The sequence below is a fragment of the Bos javanicus genome, chromosome 25 (genome assembly GCF_032452875.1).
Source record: "Bos javanicus breed banteng chromosome 25, ARS-OSU_banteng_1.0, whole genome shotgun sequence".
Lineage (NCBI taxonomy): Eukaryota > Metazoa > Chordata > Mammalia > Artiodactyla > Bovidae > Bos > Bos javanicus.
In genome coordinates this window covers 2,287,075-2,312,170 of record NC_083892.1, presented here as the reverse complement: position 1 = coordinate 2,312,170, position 25,096 = coordinate 2,287,075, and the positions used below count along the sequence as shown (strand labels likewise).

Genomic DNA, 25,096 nt, shown 5'->3' with positions numbered 1-25,096 from the left:
GTTGAATCTCCTTCGGGACTCAAGGAACTACACATCCCGTGCTGATTCCGCGCCTGCGCACAAAGCCGCGGAGCGTACTACCGTTCCCGGCGGGCCTTGCGACGCGCGCGGTTGCGTGCTGACGCGTTTAGTTGGTCGTGCTGACGTGCAACGCGGCCCAGGCGGGGTGCGAGTGGCGCAGTCGGAGCCCGCTGCGGCCCCTGAGGAAGCGAGGAGGCGGCGGTGTCGGCTGAGTCGGGCGGACAGGCGAGGCTGGGCCGCGGCTCCAGGCCCCGAAGGACTCAGGAGCTCGATCTGCGGCAGCACCTCTCCCCCTCGGAGGCGGCGGGCGGAGGCGGCGGCGGGTGAGAGGGTTAGGGAGCGAGCGAGCCGGGTGGGGGAGGGGCGGCGGCCCCGGCGCCAGGCCAAAGCGCGCGGAGAACGGCCCAGGCCGCCGCGCGCACGCGCGCTCGCCGCTCCTAGCTCGCGCGGACGTCCCTGCTCGCCTGCCTCCCCTCCCCCTCTCCCGCGGTTCTTGTCGCGCGCGGGCTTTTATTCCCCCTCCCCCATGGCAACGGCGCGCGCCGCCGAGTGCACTAGGGCTCGCGCGCGTTCTCGGCGAGGAGTGGGTAGCGCGCGACTCGGGCTTCTCGTCTCCCGGACGCGTGCGGCGACGAGGCCCTGTTGCAGCTGTCCTTGCCGACATTTTGTTTGCGGGGAGGGGGCTGCGGCGGCGGGGGCCGGCTGTCGGCTCCTTTGCCCCGCTCCTCGCCGGCGTCCGGCCCGTCCGTCCCTACCCGGGGCTTGGGGTCTGGCCCTTAGCCTCCCAGACTACCGGGCGCCGCGCAGCCCCCTCCCCCATCCCTCAAGGCCGAAAATAGGTCTTGGCGGCTCAGCCTGTGCAAAGAAGGTCTTGAACTAGATGTCTCCTAGATTTCGGCATTTTGGATTCGTTACTGTCTGCCGTGAAGTATTAAGAAGCGAAGCGTTCAAAACGTTTTTTTTGTTGTTTTTAATTAAGTATTCAGTCTAGGTATGTTAAGGCAGACCACGTGCTCTTTTCTTTTTTTGCACCTTTTCATGATCTCCTCCAAAGTTGTGTTGAAGCTGGGGAGGCGGCTGCCAGCCCTTTCTTGAGAAAGCGCAGGGTTTTGTTATAATTTGACTCAAAACTCTTCCAGACCTTGGTTTTCACGCAAACGCTTATGTAAGATAGCTTTTGGGTCAAAAATTTTAAAAGTTGTGTTGTCTTTGCTTTTGAGTGTGTTGAATCTAGGCCTCTTTTACTGAGCCAGTACTTCAGCTTTTTGGGTTCCATAGTCCCTAGTCAGCTACTGTGGTGCCCCGTGCTGAACTTGATGTGCTTACGTATTACTTAGTTTCATTTTCCTGCACCGTCCGCTCCCTTTTTGGTGCGTTTCTTTCATTGACTGTCATAATACTGAATTTTAAGACTCCTTTTGTCTTGTTAGTTTAACATGTGATAATTCTCCAACAGAAAAAACTGCTTTTTATTTTCTTTTGCAGCTTGCTTTTACTATCTGCCTTTAGCTTGGGTGACTTTTGCATGCCCATAGTCCGTGGATCCCAGTTTTAAGTATCTCCATTTAGGTTTTGGTGATTTGTGTATATGTATTATTGATACACCCTTCTTGTCCATCTGTCCTTTTGGAGCATTGTCTTGGATGCCATGGTATTCCTGTTTTTTGTTTGTTTTCTTTGCTGGGTCATTCTCTAAAAGTAGTCTGTTGTGATTGAATACCCTTTGCTTAGCAGCTGCTGGTTATCCTTTTCCAGGGAGTGGGAGGATTATTGTGTGAGGTGGTATGGAAGTGTGGGTGAATGGTTAAACCGAAGAATTAATTGCAGGTCAGAAGCTTTCTGCAAGGGAAGCAGAAACTAGGTAGGGTATAGAGAGCCAGAGAAAATCGAGCTTAAGAGTAAAGAGAAATTTTGAGAAAGTAAAGGCGAAGGTTGGAAGATTTCTTGTAGTATAAAGAAATTTTTCATTTCACACAATTTCGCTTGCCTTTCCTAGATTTAGCATCATCCTTTACCCCAATATGGTTATTTTTTTGTTTTGTTTTCAGATCTCTAGAGTCTGCAACTGGGATTGGGTAGGGACCCAGCCTTAGAGTTGAGGGGTAAGGGGTACCAAACTGTTCTAGAGATGAGCTGTCTTCTTTTTATTCAACATCTACCTATAAAGGGGGAGGTTAGTACATTTTTCCAGGAGTTTGTATAATGTTTCTTCCAGAGTATTTTAAATGAAACTTTCCTTTTTATCCAGTTGTGTGTTCTTTTCCTTCTGCCTTCACTAATATCTCCACTTTGTTCCTTGGGTTCTTTTCCTGGGGTCCTTTTCACTCATGCATTTCCCTTGTGACACTATCTTGGACAGGAGGAGTTGGAGAAGAAAGAGAGTACATAGAGCAGGAGAAAGGCATAGAGTCTGTAGGCAAAAAACCTAATCAGGAAAGAACTAGCATTTGAGGGTTTCTTCAGAGTCATGTGGGGCTGGATGAGAAAAACTAGGAAGTAAGGTAATGAGGGGACTGTTAAAGTCAACAGTTTGACTTTAATGAAGGAGAGGGAGAAAGAGTGGGGTTTTTGTGACTTAGGTGTGGGGAAAGGATGTAGAGAAGGTATGGGGAACAGTGGGACTAGAGGCCCCTTTGATACACATAGAGTGTTGAGTTGAAAACGCAATCTTTTAACAGGAGCTAGGGAGACTTGGGTGAGCCACAAACCATGTGAGAAATCCTATTGGGAAGGAAATTGAGGAAATAACATATCAGTCAGGATAGTTGATTGGACATGCCTCTTACCTGAGAGATGAAGTATATGAGGATTACGTATCTAGGCTTCATGTGTTTCTGCAGTGCGTGCTGGCCTTTTAGGTTAGGCCTCCTTTTGGATATCTAGGGGTTCTTGAGTCAATTTGTATTCATAATTTCTGACTACGTTCAGGGTAGCTAGCCTGAAATGCTTAGGTTAGTTCTTGGAAGACTCTAGACTTGACTGCAGGCCTTTGTGTGCCACAGATCTCTTTCTCTCTCTGTTTTTATTTTTTGTTGGTGTTTGTTGTGCCCTGTTTGGAGGCCTCAGTCAGTTGCCAGGGGTTAGGAATCAGAATAGTTGGTAAAGATATCACTTGTGCATATTGGGTTCAAAGGAGAATAAAGGGATAGTGTGGAGAAATTTGGGAGAAATTGGATCTTTGGGGTGGGTAAGGAAAAGCTAGGTACAAACAAGTGGCTTTTGCACACTGAGGGTAAAGACTGTAAGAGTTGGTCTTGATTTGGTAGAAAGAAAGTGAGGGAAGGATGAAGGAAGGGTTTGTTTAGGAGACCAGGAGGATTATGCAGCCAAAGGAGGTTTAGTGTGGAGAGACCTGTTGAAGTAGGTTTGAAGAAGAGCAGGGATTTGGGTGGTGGTGAGTGGCTAGTTTGGGGCCAGGGGCCTGACCCGTGTCTCCCCGCTCCCCCTCAGGAGCGGTGGTGCCCCCCCGGGCACGGGGCCATGTACAACGGGATCGGGCTGCCGACGCCCCGGGGCAGCGGCACCAACGGCTACGTCCAGCGCAACCTGTCCCTGGTGCGGGGCCGCCGGGGTGAGCGGCCTGACTACAAGGGAGAGGAGGAACTGCGGCGCCTGGAGGCTGCCCTGGTGAAGCGGCCTAATCCTGACATCCTGGACCACGAGCGCAAGCGGCGCGTGGAGCTGCGATGCCTCGAGCTGGAGGAGATGATGGAGGAGCAGGGGTGAGGGAGGTCTGGGGGAGAGCCACGCACCCAGCGAGTGCAGAGCCGGGGAGTTAGGTGGGCTGTAGGGAGCGTTGGGCAAGTTGAAAGAGGCCTGGAGAGAAGTGAGTTGTAGGAGGGGAGGTGGTAAAGAAGATAGCGAATTGAAAGGAGTTGAGGGGCAGTTCAAAGTGAAACCTGTGTCTGGAACATAAAAGGGAGCCTGATGGAGTCTGAATTATTTAGATGAAGGCACAGGGGGAATGAGGGGGGCCATTGAGAAATACATGCTTTAAGGGAGAGGTGGGGAAGCAGACCAGGCAAGACACAAGAGCTTGGTAAGCTGATATGTGTTGTCATTGGTAGAGAAAAGGAAGGTGAATGGATGTAAGGGTTGAGGCCTTTGAGAGTAGCAAAGGAAAGAAAACAGGAAATTGGAATAACACCTGGATAAAGGGGATCATGAGTTGGGTAGGGAAGTGAGATTTGTGGAAAAGGAGCACGTTCAGGCAGAAAACCTTTTAGAGCAGTGGTTTTCAAACTTCAGCAGTGGCGTCCCCCCTGTTTTTTTGTTTGTTTTTTTTTTGACAATGCATGTTACTTTGGAATCCCATGAAATGAAAGACCTGTTCATGTTGATTGAAGTTGGGGAGGAACACTTGGAACTCTGCCTGCTTAACTTTCCTCTTTTGGCCCCGGAGTGTAGCATGTTTAAAATCCACTGTTCTAGAGGGTGTAGTCAGTGCAGGGAAGAAAGATTACAGGAAAAGAGCAGAATTTGAAAGGAGGGCCCTTTGGGTGACAGTGAGTGAAACATTTATGTGTGCATGGAAAGGGAAGGGGTCCTGCTGGGAACGAGGGAATTGTAAACCCGGGTCTGGGGAGAGTGTCTGGTCAGGCTCTAACCTTGAAGGCTTTTGTTCTTCAGGTACGAGGAACAGCAAATTCAGGAAAAAGTGGCGACCTTTCGACTCATGTTGCTGGAGAAGGATGTGAACCCTGGGGGGAAGGAGGAGAACCCAGGGCAGAGGCCAGCGTGAGTGTTTCCCTCTCCATTTTCTCTGGACTCTCTTCTGCTTTTGCTGTTCTCTCTCCTTACTGTGGACTTTCTCCCTGCTCTCTGCCTTTTCTCGTGGCTGTTTGGTCCATGCCTGCAATTGTGTGAATATGACTCTGCATTTTGTTGTCTATCTCCTTTAGACCTTTGACCTTTTCTTCTCTAGGGTAACTGAGACTCACCAGTTGGCAGAATTGAATGAGAAGAAGAATGAGCGACTCCGAGCTGCCTTTGGCATCAGTGATTCCTATGTGGATGGCAGCTCTTTTGATCCCCAGCGTCGTGCTCGAGAAGCTAAACAACCAGCTCCTGAGCCTCCCAAACCTTACAGGTACACGAGATTAGTGTCAGTTTCTCTTCCTAATTCTAAGTGCTTTGCTCCATTTTTTGTGTGTGGATTATTTCTTCTCATATTCTTAAGATTTTGTTCTGAAGTTGAAATGTCTCAGAAAATTCATCTTAGCACCCATCTTTGCTTCTTTTCATCTTCACTCAGCCTTGTCCGGGAGTCTAGCAGTTCTCGCTCACCAACGCCAAAGCAAAAGAAGAAGAAAAAGAAGAAAGATCGAGGACGGTAAGTTAGTTGGAAAGTTATTTTAGTAGCCAGAGGACCGCACCTGTCAGGCTTTTTCTCTTTGGAAATAGAGGATTTTTATTTCTAGGAAGCAGGAGGGAGTTGTCAGGAAAGTCAGGGAAGAGGAGTTACCATTCAGGTCTCAGCTGAGAGCAAAAATATGTGTGCTGCTTCAGTGGGGAAGGGTTGATTGTGCAGCTGTACAAAATTGATCAGAATTTTGGTACTGTTCTGTTTTGAGGTTTGTTGTTATAGGTACTTATGCTGCTTAGAGAGTAAAGTTCTGGGTGTAGATCTGGCACATAGGTGCTGTTGGAGTTGTTCTGTGCAGCCTTCTGAGGATGGATCGTAAGTAGGGTGGGCCAGGGAAGGAGGCAAGCCGAATGACCCTGTTTCTGAACCCATGTTTAGCAGGTCAGAGAGCAGCTCTCCTCGACGAGAGAGGAAGAAGAGTTCTAAGAAGAAGAAGCACAGGTATGAGGTGGGCGTACATGGAGTGATGGGAGAAGCTTGGTGAGTTCAGGCATAGATAATGGTTTATGTTTTATTTATTTTTTATCCACAGGTCAGAATCTGAATCCAAGAAAAGGAAGCATAGGTAAGAGCTCTTTGTGGCATAGGGAGGACAGTGGCACATGAAGTGGTGAGCCATTGCTACCTGATGGCTTTGTTTGCTCTTTTTTTTTTTTTCTCTTTAAAGCTCAGTTCCTTGATTCCCTGCTGGTGATTCTCCTGAATGACAGTTCTTCCCTTTCTACTTTTGCTTGTTTTTTTCTTTAAAAATGATTTTTATTTTAAATAATTTTGCCTTATTTCCCAGGTCTCCTACTCCAAAGAGCAAACGTAAATCTAAGGACAAGAAGCGGAAGCGGTGAGTAAATTAGAGGGAAATTTGCTTAATGGGTAGATGAGTGCCACTTGGGGATAGGGCAGTCCAGTAGAAGGTTGAGGGATGGATAAGGGGAACCTTGTAGACCTTTGACAGTACCCTGAGCTGTGATATTGGTCTTTCTGCAGATCTCGAAGTACAACTCCAGCCCCCAAGAGCCGACGGGCCCACCGTTCAACTTCTGCTGACTCTGCTTCTTCTTCAGATACTTCCCGCAGTCGGTAAGGGGTGGTCCAGGAGGAAGGGAGGGAGAGGGACTTGTGGGTTAATCAATTTAATATTTATTGAGCGCCCACGGTGTGCTAGGCGCTGCACAGACCATTCGGAAGACACGGTCCCTGCCCTCTAGGAGCTGACAGGCTAAAGCAACAGGATGGACAGACATATACATTTCCCCTTCTCTTTTTTTTTGTTTTTTTGTTTTTGTTTATTTTATTTATTTTGTTATTTTTTGTTTTGTTCTGATATATATGGACTGCCAGAATAGGGGGGGTGGTGGTTTGTTCGTGGTGTCTGGGGGAGGAAGGAATCCTTACCCTGGCTTCCTTAATCGGGGAAGGCTTCCTGAAGGAGGTGGGCTCAGAGGTGAGTGGTGAATGAAGCGGGTAGGGAATGGACTGGGTGGAGGGTTCTGGGAGGTTTGGGGGAGGTAAATATGAAGGGGTAGAGGGAGAATATTTTTTGGGGATTGATGTTGAGAAGAGAAGGAGCAAAATGAACTGGACCTGAATTTCAATATGAGTAATTTGAATCTTGTGAGTGAGAGAAGGTTTTTTGGAGGAGGGTTATAGTCAGGAAAGGTAGATGGGAGCTGGGGAGGGGGTTTTCTGTTCTCTCCTGAACTGATTTTCTTTCTCTCTTCCCGTCCTCAATTACCTCTCGCAGGTCTCGAAGTGCTGCAGCTAAAACCCATACAACTGCCTTGACTGGACGAAGTCCTTCGCCTGCTTTGGGGCGTCGAGGGGAGGGAGATGTACCTCCCAGGGAACCAGGTACTACCAACATAGGGCAGCCTAGTAGTCCGGAGCCTTCTACAAAGCAGCCTAGCAGTCCCTGTGAAGACAAAGACAAGAAGGAGGTATGTTCCTGAATTAATGGATGTTCTTGGGGTTGCAAGGCTGTGGATTCAGGATAGCTGTTCAGAGTTAAGGAAAAAGTAAGATCAAGTTTTGTTTTCTGATTTGTCTCTTGGTATTCATAAAGTTCTCTTTTGCATCTGCAAATCATTTAGAATTGTGACTTTCAAACTTCACTAGGTATTAATAATAGATTTTACCTTACTATTTTGTTTGTAAATGTAAGATAAAACTCGGAACAAAAAATTTTCTTTACACCTATTAGCCATTTACTATTCAGTGTCTCTAGTATTTATTTCATTAAATGCTGGTTGTGGCTTACTAAAATTTCTCAGTCCGCTGAGTTGCTGCTTGCAGTCTGAAAACTACTTTTGGAAATATTTTCTCCATACCTTTTCTTTTATACTTGCTGCTGCTGCTAAGTCTCTTCAGTCGTGTCCGACTCTGTGCGACCCCATAGGCGGCAGCCCACCAGGCTCCGCTGTCCCTGGGATTCTCCAGGCAAGAACACTAGCGTGGGTTGCCATTTCCTTCTCCAATGCATGAAAGTGGAAAGTGAAGTCGCTCAGTCGCTCAGTCGTGTCCGACTCTTAGCGACCCCATGGACTGCAGCCTACCAGGCTCCTCTGTCCATGGGATTTTCCAGGCAGGAGTACTGGAGTGGGTTGCCATTGCCTTCTCTGTTTATACTTGCTATTCTAATTCAGACCCTAATCATGTTTTCTTATTTCTATCATCACAATATATTTTTAATTGCTCTTTGATAAAGTTGTAGCTCTCCTGTTATTTTTCACATTCTCCAGAGTTGCTTTTCCAAACTGCAAGTTTGATCACCTCAGAAGCATAATTTACTTCCTATTTCTCTTGGATTATGTTTTAAGGTTTTTATAACTTGGTCTCTTTTTCTGTGTTTTCCTATACTTTATCCTAGTTTTTGTTACTCACGTGCCATGTTCTCAGTTTTTTCCCTTTAATGTAGTTATTTTTAAAGGGTAAAGTCAGTCACTTTGGGAAGTTGCTTTATCTTTACATTTAAAAATATTCTTCTGCAGTCAGCATGTTATAGTGGTTGTTGTGAACTAATAGTACATTAGATTGCATTGTTTTTTTCTAGATTATATGACTTTTGAGATTATTATAGACTCTGTTTTCATATGTTTTTAACTGTATTTTGTACTGTGTGATTATTGAATGAATGTGACTGCCTGTGGTGAGGAAAAGGTGTTTCATTGGAAGGGGTGTTGGGACCTTACAGATGATAGGAAGTTTTGGTGCTTACATTATCCCTACCCCTACTCTCTTTTCCACTCTTAGAAATCTGCAGTTCGACCTAGTCCCTCTCCGGAAAGGAGCAACACAGGGCCAGAACCACCGGCTCCCACTCTGCTCCTTGCTGAGCAACATGGCGGCTCCCCACAACCCCTTGCAACAACCCCCTTAAGTCAGGAGCCAGTGAACCCCCCTTCTGAGGCTTCTCCAGCCCAGGGTCATTCACCACCTAAGTCTCCTGAGAAACCTCCCCAATCTTCTTCAGAGAGCTGCCCACCATCCCCTCAACCTACCAAAGTTTCTCGGCATGCCAGCTCTTCCCCTGAAAGCCCTAAACCGGCACCAGCTCCTGGGTCCCGCCGAGAGAGTTCTTCTCCTGCATCCAAGAGTCGCTCTCATGGCCGAGCAAAACGGGCTAACTCACATTCTCATACTCCTTCCCGTAGGGTGGGGAGGTCCCGTAGTCCTACCACCAATAAGAGGGGGCGGTCTCGGTCTCGAACCCCTACCAAGAGAGGGCATTCTCGGTCCCGGTCACCTCAGTGGCGTAGATCACGTTCTGCACAGAGGTGGGGACGATCTAGAAGCCCCCAGCGACGTGGCCGCTCTAGGTCTCCTCAGCGGCCAGGCTGGTCCAGGAGCAGAAATGCACAGAGAAGAGGCAGGTCTAGATCAGCAAGACGAGGCAGGTCACACTCTAGATCCCCTGCAACTAGGGGCAGATCTCGTTCTAGAACACCTGCCCGGAGAGGCAGGTCTCGGTCTAGAACACCTGCCAGGCGGAGGTCACGATCTAGAACACCCGCCAGGCGGAGGTCACGATCTAGAACACCCGCCCGGAGAGGCAGGTCTCGGTCTAGAACACCTGCTAGGCGCAGATCTAGGACCCGATCACCTATACGACGGAGGTCTCGTAGTAGATCACCAGCCAGGAGAAGTGGCAGGTCACGTTCCAGAACCCCAGCCAGGCGTGGGCGCTCACGCTCTAGAACACCAGCAAGACGAAGTGGCCGGTCACGCTCTAGAACGCCAGCTAGACGAAGTGGCCGGTCACGCTCTAGAACCCCAAACAGGAGAGGGAGATCACAGTCTAGGACACCAGCAAGACGGGGAAGATCCCATAGTAGAAGCCTAGTTAGACGGGGAAGATCTCACTCTAGAACACCACAAAGAAGGGGCAGGTCTGGCTCATCATCAGAGCGGAAGAACAAATCCCGCACATCACAGAGAAGGAGCAGGTCCAACTCAAGTCCAGAAATGAAGAAATCGCGGCTTTCTTCTAGGCGGAGCAGGTCTCTCTCTTCACCAAGGTCCAAAGCAAAATCCCGTTTGTCTGTGAGGCGAAGCCTTTCAGAGTCCTCTCCGTGCCCTAAACAAAAGTCTCAGACACCACCAAGGCGCAGTCGCTCTGGATCATCCCAACGCAAAGCTAAATCCAGAACGCCACTGAGACGAAGTCGCTCTGGTTCTTCTCCGCCTGGTAATCAGAAATCTAAAACACCATCAAGGCAAAGTCATTCCAGTTCATCTCCTCAACCTAAAATGAAGTCTGGAACGCCACCAAGGCAAGGGTCCGTAACAAGTCCCCAGATAAATGAAGAGTCTGCAACGCCACAGAGAGGGAGCCGTTCGGAATCATCACCTGACCCTGAGGTGAAGTCTAGGACCCCTTCGAGACATAGCTGCTCTGGGTCTTCTCCTTCTAGGGTGAAATCTGGCACACCTCCAAGACGGAGCCGATCTGGGTCGTCATCTCCACAACCCAAAGTGAAGGCAGTAACATCACCAGTCCAAAGCCATTCTGGCTTCTCTTCTCCAAGTCCTAGTAGGATGACATCTAAAACACCTCCAAGGCAAAGCAGATCAGTGTCTCCATGCTCTAAGACAGAATCTAGGTTGTTGCAAAGACACAGCCATTCTAGATCTTCCTCTCCAGATACCAAAGTGAAACCTGGAACACCACCAAGACAAAGTCACTCAGGGTCTACTTCGCCGTGCCCCAAAGCAAAGCCCCAAACTCCACCAGGGCATAATCTTGGATCAAAGTCCCCATGTTCCCAAGAGAAGTCTAAAGATTCACTAGCACAGAGTTGCTCTGAATCCTTCTCCCTCTGTCCAGGAGTCAAGTCTAGCACACCACCCTCATTTCTGCAACAGAAAGGACAATCTCCAACTTCACCAGACTCCAGATCTGGTACTTCAAGCCCAGAAATGAGACCAAGTCATTCTGAGTCTCCATATCTGCAGAGCAAATCTCAAACACCTCCTAAGGGCAGCTGCTCTAGGTCCTCATCTCCAGTCGCTGAGCTGGCACCCAGATCTCCAACAAGAGGTGAATTGCCAGCAAGTCCTAGACTGAAATCCGAAATATCTCCAGAACAGAGCAGGTCCCAGTCTGACTCTTTCTCATATCCTGCCATAGACTCTAAATCTCTTCTGGGGCAGAGCAGATTAGAGCCTTCTGAATCAAAAGAAAAAACTGGCTTACTCCTGCAGGAGGATGTTAGTGCATCACCTCCAAGACTAAAAGACAAATTGAGTCCTCCTCCAGTGCAGAATAGGCCTGAGTCCTCACCAATACTCAGAGATACCCCTAGAACTCCATCAAGGGAAAGAGGTGGTGGTGTTAGGTTATCTCCAGATACAAAAGACCAAAGTTCTGCATTAGCTAAGCCAAGCCAAGATGAAGAATTAATGGAGGTAGTAGAGAAATCTGAAGAATCATCAAACCAAGTTCTGCCGCATTTGTCTCCAGAACGTAAAGAAACTGCTGGAAGTAATGTTGAATCATCTCCAGAAATAGAAAGGCCTGCTGTACCTTTGACTCTTGACCAAAGCCAGTTGCAGGCTTCTTCGGAAGAAGTCTCTGCAATGGCCTCAGCTTGGAGCGGGCCACACTTTTCTCCAGAACATAAAGAACTGTCAAACTCTCCTCCCAGGGAGAATAGCTTTGGATCACCTTTAGAATTTAGAAACTCAGGAGGCCCTGTTGCAGAAATGAATACTGGATTTTCTCCTGAGGGTAAAGATTTGAATGGACCTTTTCCTAATCAGCTAGAGACAGATCCATCTCTAGATGTGAAAGAACAATCAACAAGGTCCTCCAGACACAGCAGCTCTGAGTTATCCCCAGATGTGGTGGAAAAAGCAGGAATGTCTTCAAACCAGAGTGTGTCTTCACCAGTACTTGATGCTATACCCAGAACACCTTCAAGGGAAAGAAGTAGTTCTGCATCTTCTCCTGAACTGAAAGATGGCTTACCCAGAACTCCCTCAAGGAGAAGCAGGTCTGGGTCTTCCCCAGGACTTAGAGATGGATCTGGGACTCCTTCCAGGCACAGCCTATCTGGGTCGTCTCCCGGAATGAAAGATATACCTAGAACACCATCCAGGGGGAGAAGTGAATGTGATTCCTCTCCAGAACCAAAAGCTTTGCCTCAGACTCCTAGGCCAAGGAGTCGTTCTCCATCTTCCCCGGAGCTCAACAATAAGTGTCTTACCCCTCAGAGAGAGAGAAGTGGGTCAGAGTCATCAGTTGAACAGAAGACTGTGGCTAGGACACCTCTTGGGCAGAGACGTCGGTCTGGATCTTCTCAGGAACTCGATGGGAAACCCAGTGCATCCCCTCAGGAGAGAAGTGAGTCAGACTCTTCTCCAGATTCTAAAGCTAAGATACGAATGCCACTCAGGCAGAGGAGTCACTCTGGATCCTCTCCGGAGGTGGACAGCAAATCCCGGCCTTCTCCTCGGCGTAGCAGGTCTGGCTCATCCCCTGAGGTTAAAGAGAAGCCAAGAGCAGCACCCAGGGCACAGAGTGGTTCTGATTCCTCTCCTGAACCCAAGGCTCCTGCCCCTCGAGTCCTTCCAAGACGAAGCAGATCAGGTTCATCAAGCAAAGGCAGAGGCCCTTCTCCTGAAGGAAGCAGCAGTTCCGAGTCCTCTCCAGAACACCCTCCCAAATCCAGAACTGCTAGAAGAAGCTCTCGGTCATCACCAGAGCCCAAGACTAAGTCTCGTACTCCGCCGCGGCGTCGCAGCTCCCGGTCATCTCCTGAGCTGACTAGGAAGGCCCGGCTCTCCCGTAGGAGCCGTTCTGCGTCATCCTCACCAGAGACCCGCTCTAGAACTCCCCCAAGACGCCGAAGAAGTCCCTCAGTGTCTTCCCCAGAGCCGGCTGAAAAGTCGAGATCCTCACGCCGGCGGCGTTCAGCATCCTCTCCACGCACTAAGACAACTTCAAGGAGAGGCCGTTCTCCTTCACCAAAGCCTCGTGGGCTCCAGAGGTCCCGTTCCCGCTCGAGGAGGGAGAAAACCAGGGCCACCCGACGTCGGGATAGGTCTGGATCTTCTCAGTCAACCTCTCGGAGAAGACAGAGGAGCCGGTCGAGGTCTCGGGTTACTCGCCGTCGGAGGGGAGGCTCTGGTTACCATTCAAGATCTCCTGCTCGGCAGGAGAGTTCCAGAACCTCCTCTCGACGTCGCAGAGGTCGCTCTCGGACACCCCCAACCAGTCGGAAGCGTTCCCGCTCACGCACATCACCAGCACCATGGAAACGCTCCAGGTCTCGGGCTTCTCCAGCTACCCACCGGCGATCCAGGTCCAGAACACCCCTGGTTAGCCGAAGGAGGTCCAGGTCTCGAACCTCACCAGTCAGTCGGAGACGATCCAGGTCCCGGACATCAGTGACTAGACGAAGATCCCGATCAAGAGCTTCGCCCGTGAGTCGAAGGCGATCTAGGTCCAGAACACCACCAGTAACCCGCCGACGTTCAAGGTCGAGAACACCGACCCGCCGGCGTTCCCGTTCTAGAACGCCACCAGTGACTCGAAGAAGGTCCAGATCTAGGACTCCACCAGTAACCAGAAGGCGATCTCGAAGCCGAACCTCCCCTATCGCTCGCAGAAGATCGAGATCCAGAACATCCCCAGTCACCCGAAGGAGATCACGATCTCGCACTTCTCCAGTAACTCGAAGGAGGTCTCGCTCGCGAACCTCTCCAGTGACACGCCGCCGATCGAGGTCCCGAACTCCTCCAGCTATTCGGCGCCGCTCCAGGTCTCGAACCCCATTGCTGCCACGAAAGCGCTCTCGAAGTCGCTCGCCACTTGCTATTCGCCGCCGTTCCCGATCCCGTACTCCACGAACAACTCGGGGCAAACGGTCCTTAACAAGATCTCCTCCGGCCATCCGCAGGCGTTCTGCCTCTGGAAGCAGTTCCGATCGATCACGTTCTGCTACTCCTCCAGCAACAAGAAACCATTCTGGTTCTCGGACACCTCCTGTAGCTCTCAATAGCTCCAGAATGGGCTGCTTCAGCCGTCCTAGCATGTCACCAACTCCTCTTGACCGCTGTAGGTCACCCGGAGTGCTTGAGCCCCTCGGCAGCTCCAGAACACCCATGTCTGTCCTGCAGCAAGCTGGCGGTTCCATGATGGATGGTCCAGGTCCCCGAATTCCTGATCACCCGAGAGCATCTGTACCTGAAAACCATGCTCAGTCAAGAATTGCACTTGCCCTGACGGCCATCAGCCTTGGCACTGCTCGGCCGCCTCCGTCCATGTCTGCCGCTGGCCTTGCTGCGAGAATGTCCCAGGTTCCAGCTCCAGTGCCTCTCATGAGTCTCCGAACGGCCCCTGCAGCCAGTCTTGCCAGCAGGATCCCTGCAGCCTCTGCAGCAGCCATGAACCTGGCCAGCGCCAGGACACCTGCCCTCCCCTCAGCAGTCAACTTGGCTGACTCCAGAACACCAGCTGCAGCAGCAGCCATGAACTTGGCCAGCCCCAGAACAGCGGTGGCACCTTCGGCCGTGAACCTCGCTGACCCTCGTACTCCCACAGCCCCAGCTGTGAATCTAGCAGGAGCCAGAACCCCTGCTGCTTTGGCAGCTCTGAGTCTCACGGGTTCTGGCACAGCTCCAACTGCTGCAAACTATCCGTCCAGCTCCAGAGCACCCCAGGCTCCAGCCCCTGCAAACCTGGTGGGTCCTAGGTCTGCACATGCCACAGCACCTGTGAATATCGCCAGCTCAAGAACCCCTCCAGCCTTGGCCCCTGCAAACCTCACTAGTGCTAGAATGGCTCCAGCCTTGTCTGGTGCAAACCTCACCAGCCCCAGGGTGCCCCTCTCTGCCTATGAGCGTGTTAGTGGGAGAACCTCACCACCACTCCTTGACCGAGCCAGGTCCAGAACCCCACCAGGGGGCCCAGGCTCCAGAACCCCGCCATCTGCCCCAAGCCAGTCTAGAGTGACCTCTGAGAGGGCTCTGTCTCCTGCTTCTAGAATGGTCCAGGCTCCCTCACAGTCTGCTCTTCCTCCAGCTCAAGATCGGCCTAGGTCCCCTGTGCCATCTGCTTTTTCTGACCAATCTCGATCTTTGCTTGCCCAGACCACCCCTGTAGCAGGGTCGCAGTCCCTTTCCTCTGGCACGGTGGCAAAGACCACGTCCTCTGCTGGTGACCACAATGGCATGCTCTCTGGCCCTGTCCCCGGGGTGTCCCACCCAGAGGGTGGGGAACCACCCGCCTGTGCCGGGGCCCAGCAGCCTTCCACACTGGCTGCCCTGCAGCCAGCCAAGGAGCGGCGGAGTTCCTCGTCCTCCTCGTCCTCCAGCTCCTCTTCCTCCTCGTCGTCGTCCTCGTCGTCCTCGTCCTCCTCCTCTGGCTCCAGCTCTAGTGACTCGGAGGGCTCTAGCCTTCCTGCGCAACCTGAGGTAGCACTGAAGAGGTGAGGGGACTTGTAGAACTCTTGTACGGGGAAGGCTTCGGGGATGGTTGGTGGGAGTGGGGAGGGAGAAGCCCTATCCAGAGGTTCTTTGCTCTTTGAGAGGAGGTATGGGACCCTGACCCTTAAGATGGGGGTAGAAGAGAATGCTGGGGTGGGGGTTAAAGGGGGGAGGGATGGGACAGGTAAAAGTCTCCGAAGGTTAATTCTCTAGAGGATAATGATAAGTTTTCCGTCTCTACAGAGGACAGAACTAGAGGAAATGGACTTAATTTTACAGCAGGAGGGATGGCAGTTAGACCTCAAGAGGAACTCCCTGGGCTGGAAGGATCTTCAGAGGTCATCCTATCCCTCTCCCTGCCTCCAGGCAGGACGGCCCCTCCCCCAGCCAACCCGCACACACAGTGGCCTCCCCAAGCTGCGGCTCTCCTCTCCGAGGACGGAGACCACCCAGCTCGGCTTCCACACCTGAGCCCAGGGGCCTTATTCCTCCTTCAGGGACATTCTTGAGGTTTAACCTTGATCCCTTTTGCTGCGGGCCCCAGCCTGTTGCTTGTGTTAGCAGTTGTTGGGTCGGCTGGGGCCACGCTCTCCAGAGAATGCGCTCACAGGCTCCCGGCTCAGCTCTCAGTTCAGAGAGCTCCCAGGGCCTTCCTCAGCACCCCTCCCCCACTGCCGTTCCTCCAGGCCAAGGAAGGTAGGGTTGGGGCTGGGGCAGCTCGTCTCCACGTGACACCCTCTTCTCCCACAGGGTCCCCAGCCCTGCCCCAGCCCCCAAGGAGGCTGTTCGAGAGGGCCGTCCTCAGGAGCCAGCCCCAGCCAAGCGGAAGAGGCGTTCTAGCAGCTCCAGTTCCAGCTCCTCCTCCTCCTCTTCATCATCCTCCTCCTCTTCCTCCTCCTCCTCTTCCTCCTCCTCCTCCTCTTCCTCATCCTCTTCTTCCTCCTCTACTTCTTCCTCTCCCTCCCCTGCTAAGCCTGGCCCTCAGGCCTTGCCCAAACCTGCAAGCCCCAAGAAGCCACCCCCTGGCGAGCGGAGGTGAGTGCTGCCTTGCTGGACACAAGGGTGGGGTGTGACCCTGGGTGTGTCTGCTCGTACAGGAGGAGTTGGGCTCTCCTCTCCCTGCCTGCTCCTCTTGTGCCCTGTGCTGGCGGAGGGCTGCGCCATCCAAGCGGGTGCGTGAGCCAGAACTGGGGAGTCCTAGATTCCTTCCTCTCCCTGCCCGTGACATACAGCCTGGTCCCAGGTCCCAGGGATTCTAGCTTTTAAGTCAGCCTGTTACTGTTACCAGGGCTCTGGTCTGGCCACCGTCATCTTCTCCCGACTCTGTCCACAGCCTCTTCCCTGTCTCCCTGCCTCCACGCCATTCTCTTCCACATGTAGCCAGAGGGATCTTTCTAAAACCGCACATCTGGTTACTCCCTTCACTCCACAAATCCTTCCGGGACGCCCTGTGGCCTGCAGGATAAAGCCCCACCTCTGCGGGAATGGCGTGTGAGGCTCTTCACCAACTGGCCTTGCCTGCCCTGTGTTCTCCTCTCCTGCCCGCCCCCACACATGCCCTGTGCTCCAGCCACACTCAACAGCGCCTTGCAGTCTAAGGAGAACCCCATGCCTTTGGACATGCTGTTCCTCCTGCCTGGAATTCCCTTGTCTGCCTGGTGAACTCGTTCTGCAAGACTCCGCTCAAACAGCACCTTCGAGAAGACTGCCCTGCCCCTTCCCTGCCCTGCCCTTGTCTTCCCTCCCCTGGGTCCCCAGACCCCGTGTACCTCCTGTGTACAACTGTGGGGCTGCTTCCCACACATGGGGCCCAGCGAGCCTCCCTTGGCCTCCCTTCACCATCAGACTGAGCCCCTCCAAGGGCAGGGACTGTCTTTATCTTTGCGTCCCCCGCTGCACCCTGTGCCCCGCCTGTTGGGGGACTCGGTGGATGGTGTGCGGGCGGATGGGTGAGTGAGCGGATGAAGGTGGGTCTGAGGTTGGCCCTGTGTGGTATGAGGTTTGGCGGTCAGGACCTGGGGTGGGATGGGGGTGGTCCTGAGTGTTGGCTGCTGGGTTTGGAAGAGTGTGGCACTATGGCGACCTGCTCTGATCCCCAGGTCCCGCAGCCCCCGGAAGCCAATAGACTCCCTCCGGGATTCCCGGTCCCTCAGCTATTCGCCTGCTGAGCGCCGCCGCCCCTCACCCCAGCCCTCGCCGCGGGACCAGCAGAGGTACAGTTACCACTGTGCTCTCCTGCCAGTAGCCCGGTCTAGCAGCTGATTTCTGCAGAGTGAAGCTTTAAGGCTCCAGGGTACCAGGTGTTGGTGATGTGCTGTGTGTGGTCTCATGACGCTTCTCCATTGCAGCAGCAGTGAGCGGGGTTCCCGGAGAAGCCAGCGTGGGGACAGCCGCTCCCCAGGTCACAAGCGCAGAAAGGAGACGCCCAGCCCCCGCCCTGTGCGGCACCGCTCCTCAAGGTGAGTCCTTGTCACACTCCAGGGCTGGGCACACTGCTGACCGCCGCGGGGCTGCTTGGGCCTTTGCATTGATGATTCTCCTCTGTTTCAGGTCTCCGTGAATCCTTTCAGGGGAATTCCATCCTGCCCCAAGTTCTGGAGCTGCGGGGCATGCCCTTCTTTTTTCCCAACAGAGCTGGGGGAAGGGGTCCTTGTCTGCCTTCCCCCCCAACCCTGGCAGCATCCCGTTGGGGAGGGCTCCCTTATTTCCCTCCCTCCTTTTTTTCTTTGTTCTGTGAAATGTTAATCTCTGTGAGTTTTTCCTGGTTCACATGTTTTGGGGGGTTTGGGGTGGGTTGGGAATGAGAATGGGATTTGTGGGAGGGGAGGATATGGTTTGGGACTCCCAGGTTTTGACTCAGAAAGGACTTCGGAGGCACTGCCCCCCTTGAACCCCGAGTTCCTGCGGGGGGGATGATGGTTTGGAACTTGTGGACCTGTGTGAGTTACACCCAGAAGGAAGGGGAGTTGAAATCAGTTGGCTCCTCCTGGCCTCCCAGTGAGGTTGTGGCCCCTCCCCCCAACTTTTCTTCACGTTTCTTAAAGGCATTTTGGTTTTTTAAAATCTGTACAGCAAGAGCAACTTTTTCTGTCAAATAAAAATGAGAAATGCAGGAATTGGGTCTACAAACTTTATTGGGGGTGGGAGGGCTAGGAGAGGAGCTGCCTTTGCATTCTGGCTGTGTCCCCTGCCCCCAAAGTGGGGCTGCCCTGAAGAAACAAAGCGGGATACCTTTTTGTCCCCAGGCTGAGAAGGCTGGGCTAGAGGCTGAGGGTGGGCCACACACCAGGGAGGGGCATGCCTGAGTCAGGAGAGGGTGTGCAGAAAGAAGCAGCAACCAGGTGGACACCCAAATCTTTTATTGAGGGGACAGTTGGGGGAGGCCTCTCACTGCACAGCCTGTTCGTTGGCGCTGCTTCCTGAGTCCTGTGGCTTCATCACGTCCGGCAGCTCAGGTGGGCTAGAGAAAGGCTCGATGCGCAGGGCCTCGAATGCCTCATCTGAGGGAGAGAAAAGGGGTCCTCGCTGGAGTTGAGGTGGCCTCCGCTTCGGGGACCCTCTTCCTTACTCTGTCTCCCTGAGTAAGCCTCTGGGCTGATCTGCACCCGCCTACAATCTCCCCCATTCCCTTCACGACATTATATTGCTCCACATGTTCCCACATCAAACTTTTTCTTGCTTTGCCCTCTGCCACTTAGAATGGCTGCTGCCTCCAGGCACCCAAGGGCATTCAGATACCACCTCTTCCCTCTTCAGAGAAACCTTCCCCAGGCACCCTATATAGTCCCTCTGTGTTCCCAACGCCCAGGACACACAACCACTGATTGGGAATGCCCTGTTTCTCGTGACCACTGCTCTACTAGGAACAGCGGGTCCCAGGAAGCTTTCCCTGTCTTGTTCTTGCTGTGACCTCAGCACAGAGCAAATGAACTGCATTTTTTCTTCTGCATGAAAAACCTCTCAACCAATTAGGCTCCCTGGCTAATCGGCTGAAACTGGCCTCTAGTGGAGAGATGACCTACTAGGAGCTGGAGATGCTAAACATCCTGCAATGCGGAAGACAACCTCCCCCAGAATCATCCAGCCCCAATGTCAACAGTGCTAAAGACACCTGGCCCAGCTTAATAACCAATTCATCTTCCAAGACACAAATCTGAGTCTTATCACCTCTCCCCATTCTTTGGAGACGGTCTGAAAGTTGCCATATAACACCTGACACTTGCCACACCTCCCTATCTAAGCAGCCACTTTGGTGGGGTAGGGAGACAACCTGCCCCACCCCACCCCCAACCCAAGAAATGCACTTTTGTGAGTAGAATCAGCCTGTCTTCAGTCCACACCACAGCCCTCATCAAAACGGCTATTCCATACCTGAGGTGCTGCCACCCAAGGCGCAGTCACAACGTATGCCACAACTGGGGGTCATGGGGAAAACCAACCACCTTACTGCACTGTGAGCGTGTCCACCTGCAAGATGGCTGAGGTGCTGCCGGTCCATAGAGTGCCTTTGTTCAAGTCAGAGGAACAGATACCTTCTCTTGGATGCATGCAGATGCTTGCAGCCTGGCCTAGCTTAGGAAGAACACACGTACTACCTGCCTCAGAGAACACCTTTAGAGAGCACTGCATCTGCCTGCCCATTACTGAGACTCAAGGGAACCCACATAAAGGCCCCTAGAACTGCCTTTTCCTGAGCACTTGTGGGGCCTGGGTGCACAGGGGCTCACCCCCTCGCTGTGAGGCTGGTCCCGGCATCATACTCCTTTTTGGAGACCACCCCAGTCTGGAAGGCACCGGGCATGATGTAGCTGTCCAAGGACACAGCTGCTACAGCTTCACTTGCTTTGTCCTCAGAACAGGATATTTGTGAGGCTAAAGGTAACTGAGGCTATATGCTCCCTCCTGAGCCCTCGCTAAGATTTCTTACAAGCTACAAAAATAAACTTGTAACTTCATCCAGATTCACCAGCTCCTGGGTCTACAGCTGTGAAAAGACCCTATAACTTCTGTTTAAATTTTCTGAAACAAAGGATAAAATTTAAATCTTGAGAAAAGAGATACACTGGAGCAACATAAACAACCCCCACCACTCAGGTATCTAAGCTTTGGTCAGGGTGGCACGTGGTTGAGGAACGTACTGGCTCTGAGGGCAAGAAAGGGCAGGATCCATCTAACCTCTGCAGGCTCAGCTCACTCATCCTTAAAATGATCCTGATAAAAGTCTGCCCAGTACAGAGATGCACCATGGAGACAGCAGGTGGCATGGCACCCAGCTCAAACAAGGTCCCAGCAGCCTGCATCTGGACTGGGGGGTCCCCACGTGACTGCCAGCAAGCCTGGGCATCCAAAGCTCCCAAATGGGAATGGCAGTGCTTACCCCTCAGGGCTGGCCAGAGGACTGGATCGGACAATGGAAATAAAATGCAGACTGCAGGGCCAGGCCCTTAGTCCTCTGTAAATGTAAGCCAGTACTGTGACTAAGGATCTTTGAATCTTCCAAGAAATGGGCTTTAGTTTCCACAAGCATCTCACATGCTTCACACTGCTTGTAGTGGAGAAGCAAGCACACTATCTATTGCTTATATCTGATGAGGGGGGACAGGGTTTAAGAGGCTTGGAGGAACAGCTGCAGGCTCCCTGAACACCCCTTTCACTGGCCATTTCCACACTGTCACTGCCCCTCTCACCTGCCCTGAAGGCTAGCCCCACAGTGGCGGGGGCCTGAGGCCGTGCTGTCTGGCTGGTGAAGCCACACTCGCCCAACGTCTTGCCGTCATCCAGAAGCTGGTCGTCCTGAGGAGAGAGGAAGGCAGGGTCTCAGGAGAGGCCCCAGAAGAGGCAAGTCACAAAGACTTCTCTGGTCAATACCTACATTCAAAGTCAGAAGAGGGAAGAGAGACAGCCCCAAGTAGAGCCCAGAACCACCCCAGAGTATGTAAGTTTCCAGGGCTACACCCAAGACTTTCCATATCAGAATCTCCCAGGATAGGGCTCTGGAATCTCCCCCGCTCCCCACCCCACCCACTAACTCTAAGGTGAATGCAATTCCAAGTGCCAGTGAACCAATCTGGCCACAGGTAGAGCTGGTTGCACCCCAGCTCTACCATCTTGGACTAACAGGTTTCTCTTTTTGATGTGAAGTTTTCTTATCTGTAAAATAGAAGTTATTGGAATTCCCAACTCATAGGGCAGCCAAGAGGCTTCAATGAGCAAAGGCTACACAGTGCAACGAACTCAAGCAGCAGGAAGGGTCTTTATCACAGAAATCCTAGTAGATAAGGGAAAAAAGCCTTTACAGACTAAGGGAGTGGAGCAAAAGATCAGTTTCCAGGCAGCAGCAGATCAATGCACTTAGGTGAGCGACCTCTTGCTGCCAGACCTGAAAGAGGGACCGACACTCTGGACTGCCCCGAAACGCCAAACCCCAAGCCATCCTTGCTGAATAACTGCGATTGGTTTGTAAGGGGAAAGGGGGTAGGGCGCGGGGCTTTTAGAACATCACCAGTAAGCTGAGGAGTAATAAACAGTTGTTGAGGGAAGAAGTGGTGGGACCTGACTCATCTCAACACCCTCCGTTTCTTTACGTTTCTTTACATTAAGGAGTGTCTGGGCCGAGGGGCGAGTGATATAAGAGCATCGCGGCTGGAATCCTGACTGCTAACGACCTTGGGTTGGTCAAGAGGCCACCTCCGAGCCTCAGTTTTCTTCACGGCCGAGCTAGGAAGTCAAGAGCCAGAACGTCGCAGGGGGACCGCTGTAGGAATGAGATGAGACGCCGGCCCTCGGCGCTCAGCACAGGGTTTGGCGCGAGCCGCTCACGCCCTCCTGATGGAGAACCCCAGTGCAGCGAGCGCTATCGGGGCTTCACCTCCCCGAGTTCGAGCAACGGCCCCACGCTGGGGAGTTCCGGCCCGCGGCGGCCGGTCGCCGATGTTTACATCAACGACGCTGCCGCCGTGCGCCCACGGGCGCCTGCAGCCCCCAAGCGCCCGGAACCTACGGGACCGCACCTTGTACAGCCGCTGCTCATCCGGCGGCCGCTTGAGGATACCCTCGACGATGCGCTTCAGCTCGAACACGGTGCTCGACTCCTTGGCGTCCGTGAAAATGGTGGTCTTGTGGCGCCGGATCATGAGGAACACGTCCTGGGGGCGGCAGGCCGGCGTGAGCGCGGAGCCGGGCCCCCACCCCTCCCCCGCGCGGCCCCGCGGCCCCGGCCCCGGCCCCGACCCGGGCCCCGGCCCGGCGCCCCTCCCCCCGCGCCCGCTCACCATCGCGGCGGCTGCCTCTCCCCCTCGACGCGCCGACGCGGCCGCGCTCCGCCCCGTTCCCGGCAGCCCGCGCGCCGGCCCCAGCGTACCCTGCGCCCGACGGCCCCGCCCCGTGCCGCCATTTTAAGTAATCCGCCAAGGGGGCGCTCCGACCGAGTGTCTGGCCGCCATCTTGGCCCCGTGGCGCGGGCGGGGCCGGTTGGCGGAGTGATGGAGGAGGTCGGAGTCGGGCGGGGACCGAGCGCGGGAGGGACTCTGGGCGGTGGAGCCATCTTGGTTGTGGCAAAGGCGAGGTCCCCGTGTTGATGCAGTGAGGCGGATGCCTGGGCGCAGGTCCATCCTTCTTGCAGGGAATACAGGGCTGAACTTCCCAAGTGTAGGGTGCCTCACGCGCCAAGGAGAGTGTATGAATGATACGTCTTGGTCATCGCGGCGCCAAGACAGTCACAACACAGAGAGACCTGGGCCGCCATAGACCTGTATTCATCACAGTCAGACCTGGTAGTCTGACTCATGATTATGGGACTCCCTGGTAGCCATTTTGAGGAGGTGTTAAATTCTGGATCTTTCGGCCACCGTATCAGAAAACTGTACTGTTTCCCCGCCCTAGCCTAGGTTGTGAGGATTATTTAAACCAGTTTTGTGGGGCTTTAGGATTATTTAAACCAGTTTAGCGGGTCCTATAAGGACCTTTGGATGCTGTTGTTGGTGTGAGGCAGTGTGAAAGCAGCTCTTTGCAGGAAACTGCCCTCAGCAGGAAGCTCCTTTTCTTGTCACTTTAGCAAAGCTAAATTGTAAACAAGTTTTGAACCAGCACACACATCCCTTCCTTGAAACCATGCTTTACCCATCCCTGGGCTAAGCACACCTTACGAAATTTTAATCGCACAATATCTTGCCATATTAGTTATTTCTGCAGATCAAAAAAGGAGAAATGAAGACTTCAGCAGGTGACTGGATTGCTTCTCTAGTCTCTAATTCAGTAATCTGAACAAACTATGAACAAGATAGCCTCTAGAGGAAGAGTACAAGAAGTTAACTACGTGGGTGAAACAGGAGGGAAGCAGGCAGGGCACAAGCTTTGAAAGAATGACATAACCAGAGGGCGTAACATAAACTGATTAGAACCAAATGGGTCCAAGATGGCAGACAAGTCAAGTTGACTAGACCTTGCTTCTCAGTATAAACTAATTGTAACACAGGCGCAAGCTAATGTGAGCCACCATGACACTTTGACCCTCAAAGACCTCAAAGGTTGACCCTCAAAGACCAAAAAGTGGGCAGTGGCTCAACTCCTGGAAATCTCCACCCCCTCCCCAAAATAGTTGGAATAATCCTCCCACTCATTAGCCTGTCCCTGGAGTAGGAAATGTCAACCCACTCCAGTATTCTTGCTGGAGAATCCCATGGACAGACTAGCCTGGCAGGCTACGGTCCATGGGGTCGCAGAGTCAGACGCAACTAACACTAACACATTAGCATATGAAATTACCCAACCCATAAAAAGTAACTACACCGTATATCAAGACCACAACACTCACCCTCTGCGATGCCCTGCTCGCTATGGAGTGTTGTTTCTTTCTGAATAAATACATTTCTTAGCTACCACTTTGTGTCTCACTGAATTCTTTCTGATACGAGGTTCATTAGGTCTTGAAACCAGGTCTGTGATCTCAGTTGGAAGACTATTGGTTTTGGCTGGGTTCAAGTCCCAATCTTGAGAGTTCAAGTCCCAAGCAACGTTTTGGCTCATTTGGAGCCCCAGCACATGGGTTCAAGTTCCAATCTGAGGTAAACAGTTTCATGACAATTCTGACTCCAGATCTCAAGGACTAACTGAGATTTCTTCCCTTTAAAAGTTTTTGGGGGAGTTTGAGTCCACCATCTCCCCAGATTGCCAGCATTCTGATTAAAAGTACTTTTCTTTTGCCACCAACATTTGTGAGTATGTAATTGATTTTGTGAGTGGCAAGCAGTAGGACTTCCATTCGATAACTAATTAGGCCATTGAACAGCCTAACTTGTTAGAAGCACCATGCATGGCCAAAGTTGGTGTTCAGTCTTCCCAGGCAGAGGGTGCCCTGGGCACCTACCTACTCTTCTGCCCAGGTCTACTCTGGATCCGGAAGGGCATGTGGACTTGGTTTCCCTGTCTGGCCACCCCTCATCCCTACTAACAGCCTAGGGCTTCCTCCTTGGACACTTTCCTGTGTCCCAAATGGCAGTTACGCTAGAGCAAGGCAAGGAGGCTTTTCTCGCAACCTCTCTCAGGGAGAAGGAGAATCTCATCTGTGTCGCTGCTGGCATGTGCCAGAGAGGCATGCTGTGGCACCCAATGAGAAATGAGCCAGTGATGATCCTGGATGCTGAACAGCTCAGCAGTTACTGAGGCCACAAATGGATAATTCTTTAGAGTGGGTGGAACATGAAGATGATGCTGCTTTGGCCCTGAATCAGGTTGCTGGCTAGCCAAGCAGGCTCTAGGCTCAGACCCGCTGAGATTCAAATCCTTGCT

General features: G+C 52.5%; 2 protein-coding genes across 16 annotated transcripts; one reads left to right on the top strand and one right to left on the bottom strand.

The window, feature by feature from the left end:
• The first annotated feature begins 137 nt into the window (after positions 1–137).
• On the top strand, positions 138–18,426 carry SRRM2 (serine/arginine repetitive matrix 2). Of its 15 annotated transcripts, none has more exons than XM_061400916.1 (15): positions 142–344; positions 3,472–3,743; positions 4,651–4,758; positions 4,946–5,110; positions 5,276–5,353; positions 5,768–5,827; positions 5,919–5,951; positions 6,174–6,224; positions 6,371–6,463; positions 7,128–7,320; positions 8,633–15,312; positions 16,061–16,345; positions 17,410–17,523; positions 17,659–17,769; positions 17,861–18,426. In XM_061400916.1, the coding sequence occupies exons 2-15, from the start codon at positions 3,502–3,504 to the stop codon at positions 17,868–17,870; spliced, it is 8,223 nt and encodes a 2,740-aa protein (XP_061256900.1). In that variant the 5' UTR covers positions 142–344; positions 3,472–3,501; the 3' UTR covers positions 17,871–18,426. The 15 variants fall into 15 exon arrangements, 12 of the variants coding, with proteins under 12 accessions (XP_061256908.1, XP_061256900.1, XP_061256899.1 ...); XM_061400915.1 differs by having other exon boundaries at positions 5,765–5,827; positions 17,662–17,769; XM_061400914.1 differs by having other exon boundaries at positions 5,765–5,827.
• ELOB (elongin B) lies at positions 18,427–22,685 on the bottom strand. Its single transcript, XM_061400928.1, has 4 exons — positions 22,582–22,685; positions 22,321–22,455; positions 20,998–21,103; positions 18,427–18,810 (listed from the first exon to the last, which is right to left on the bottom strand). The coding sequence occupies exons 1-4, from the start codon at positions 22,582–22,584 to the stop codon at positions 18,698–18,700; spliced, it is 357 nt and encodes a 118-aa protein (XP_061256912.1). The 5' UTR covers positions 22,585–22,685; the 3' UTR covers positions 18,427–18,697.
• Between the last annotated feature and the right edge of the window lie 2,411 nt (positions 22,686–25,096).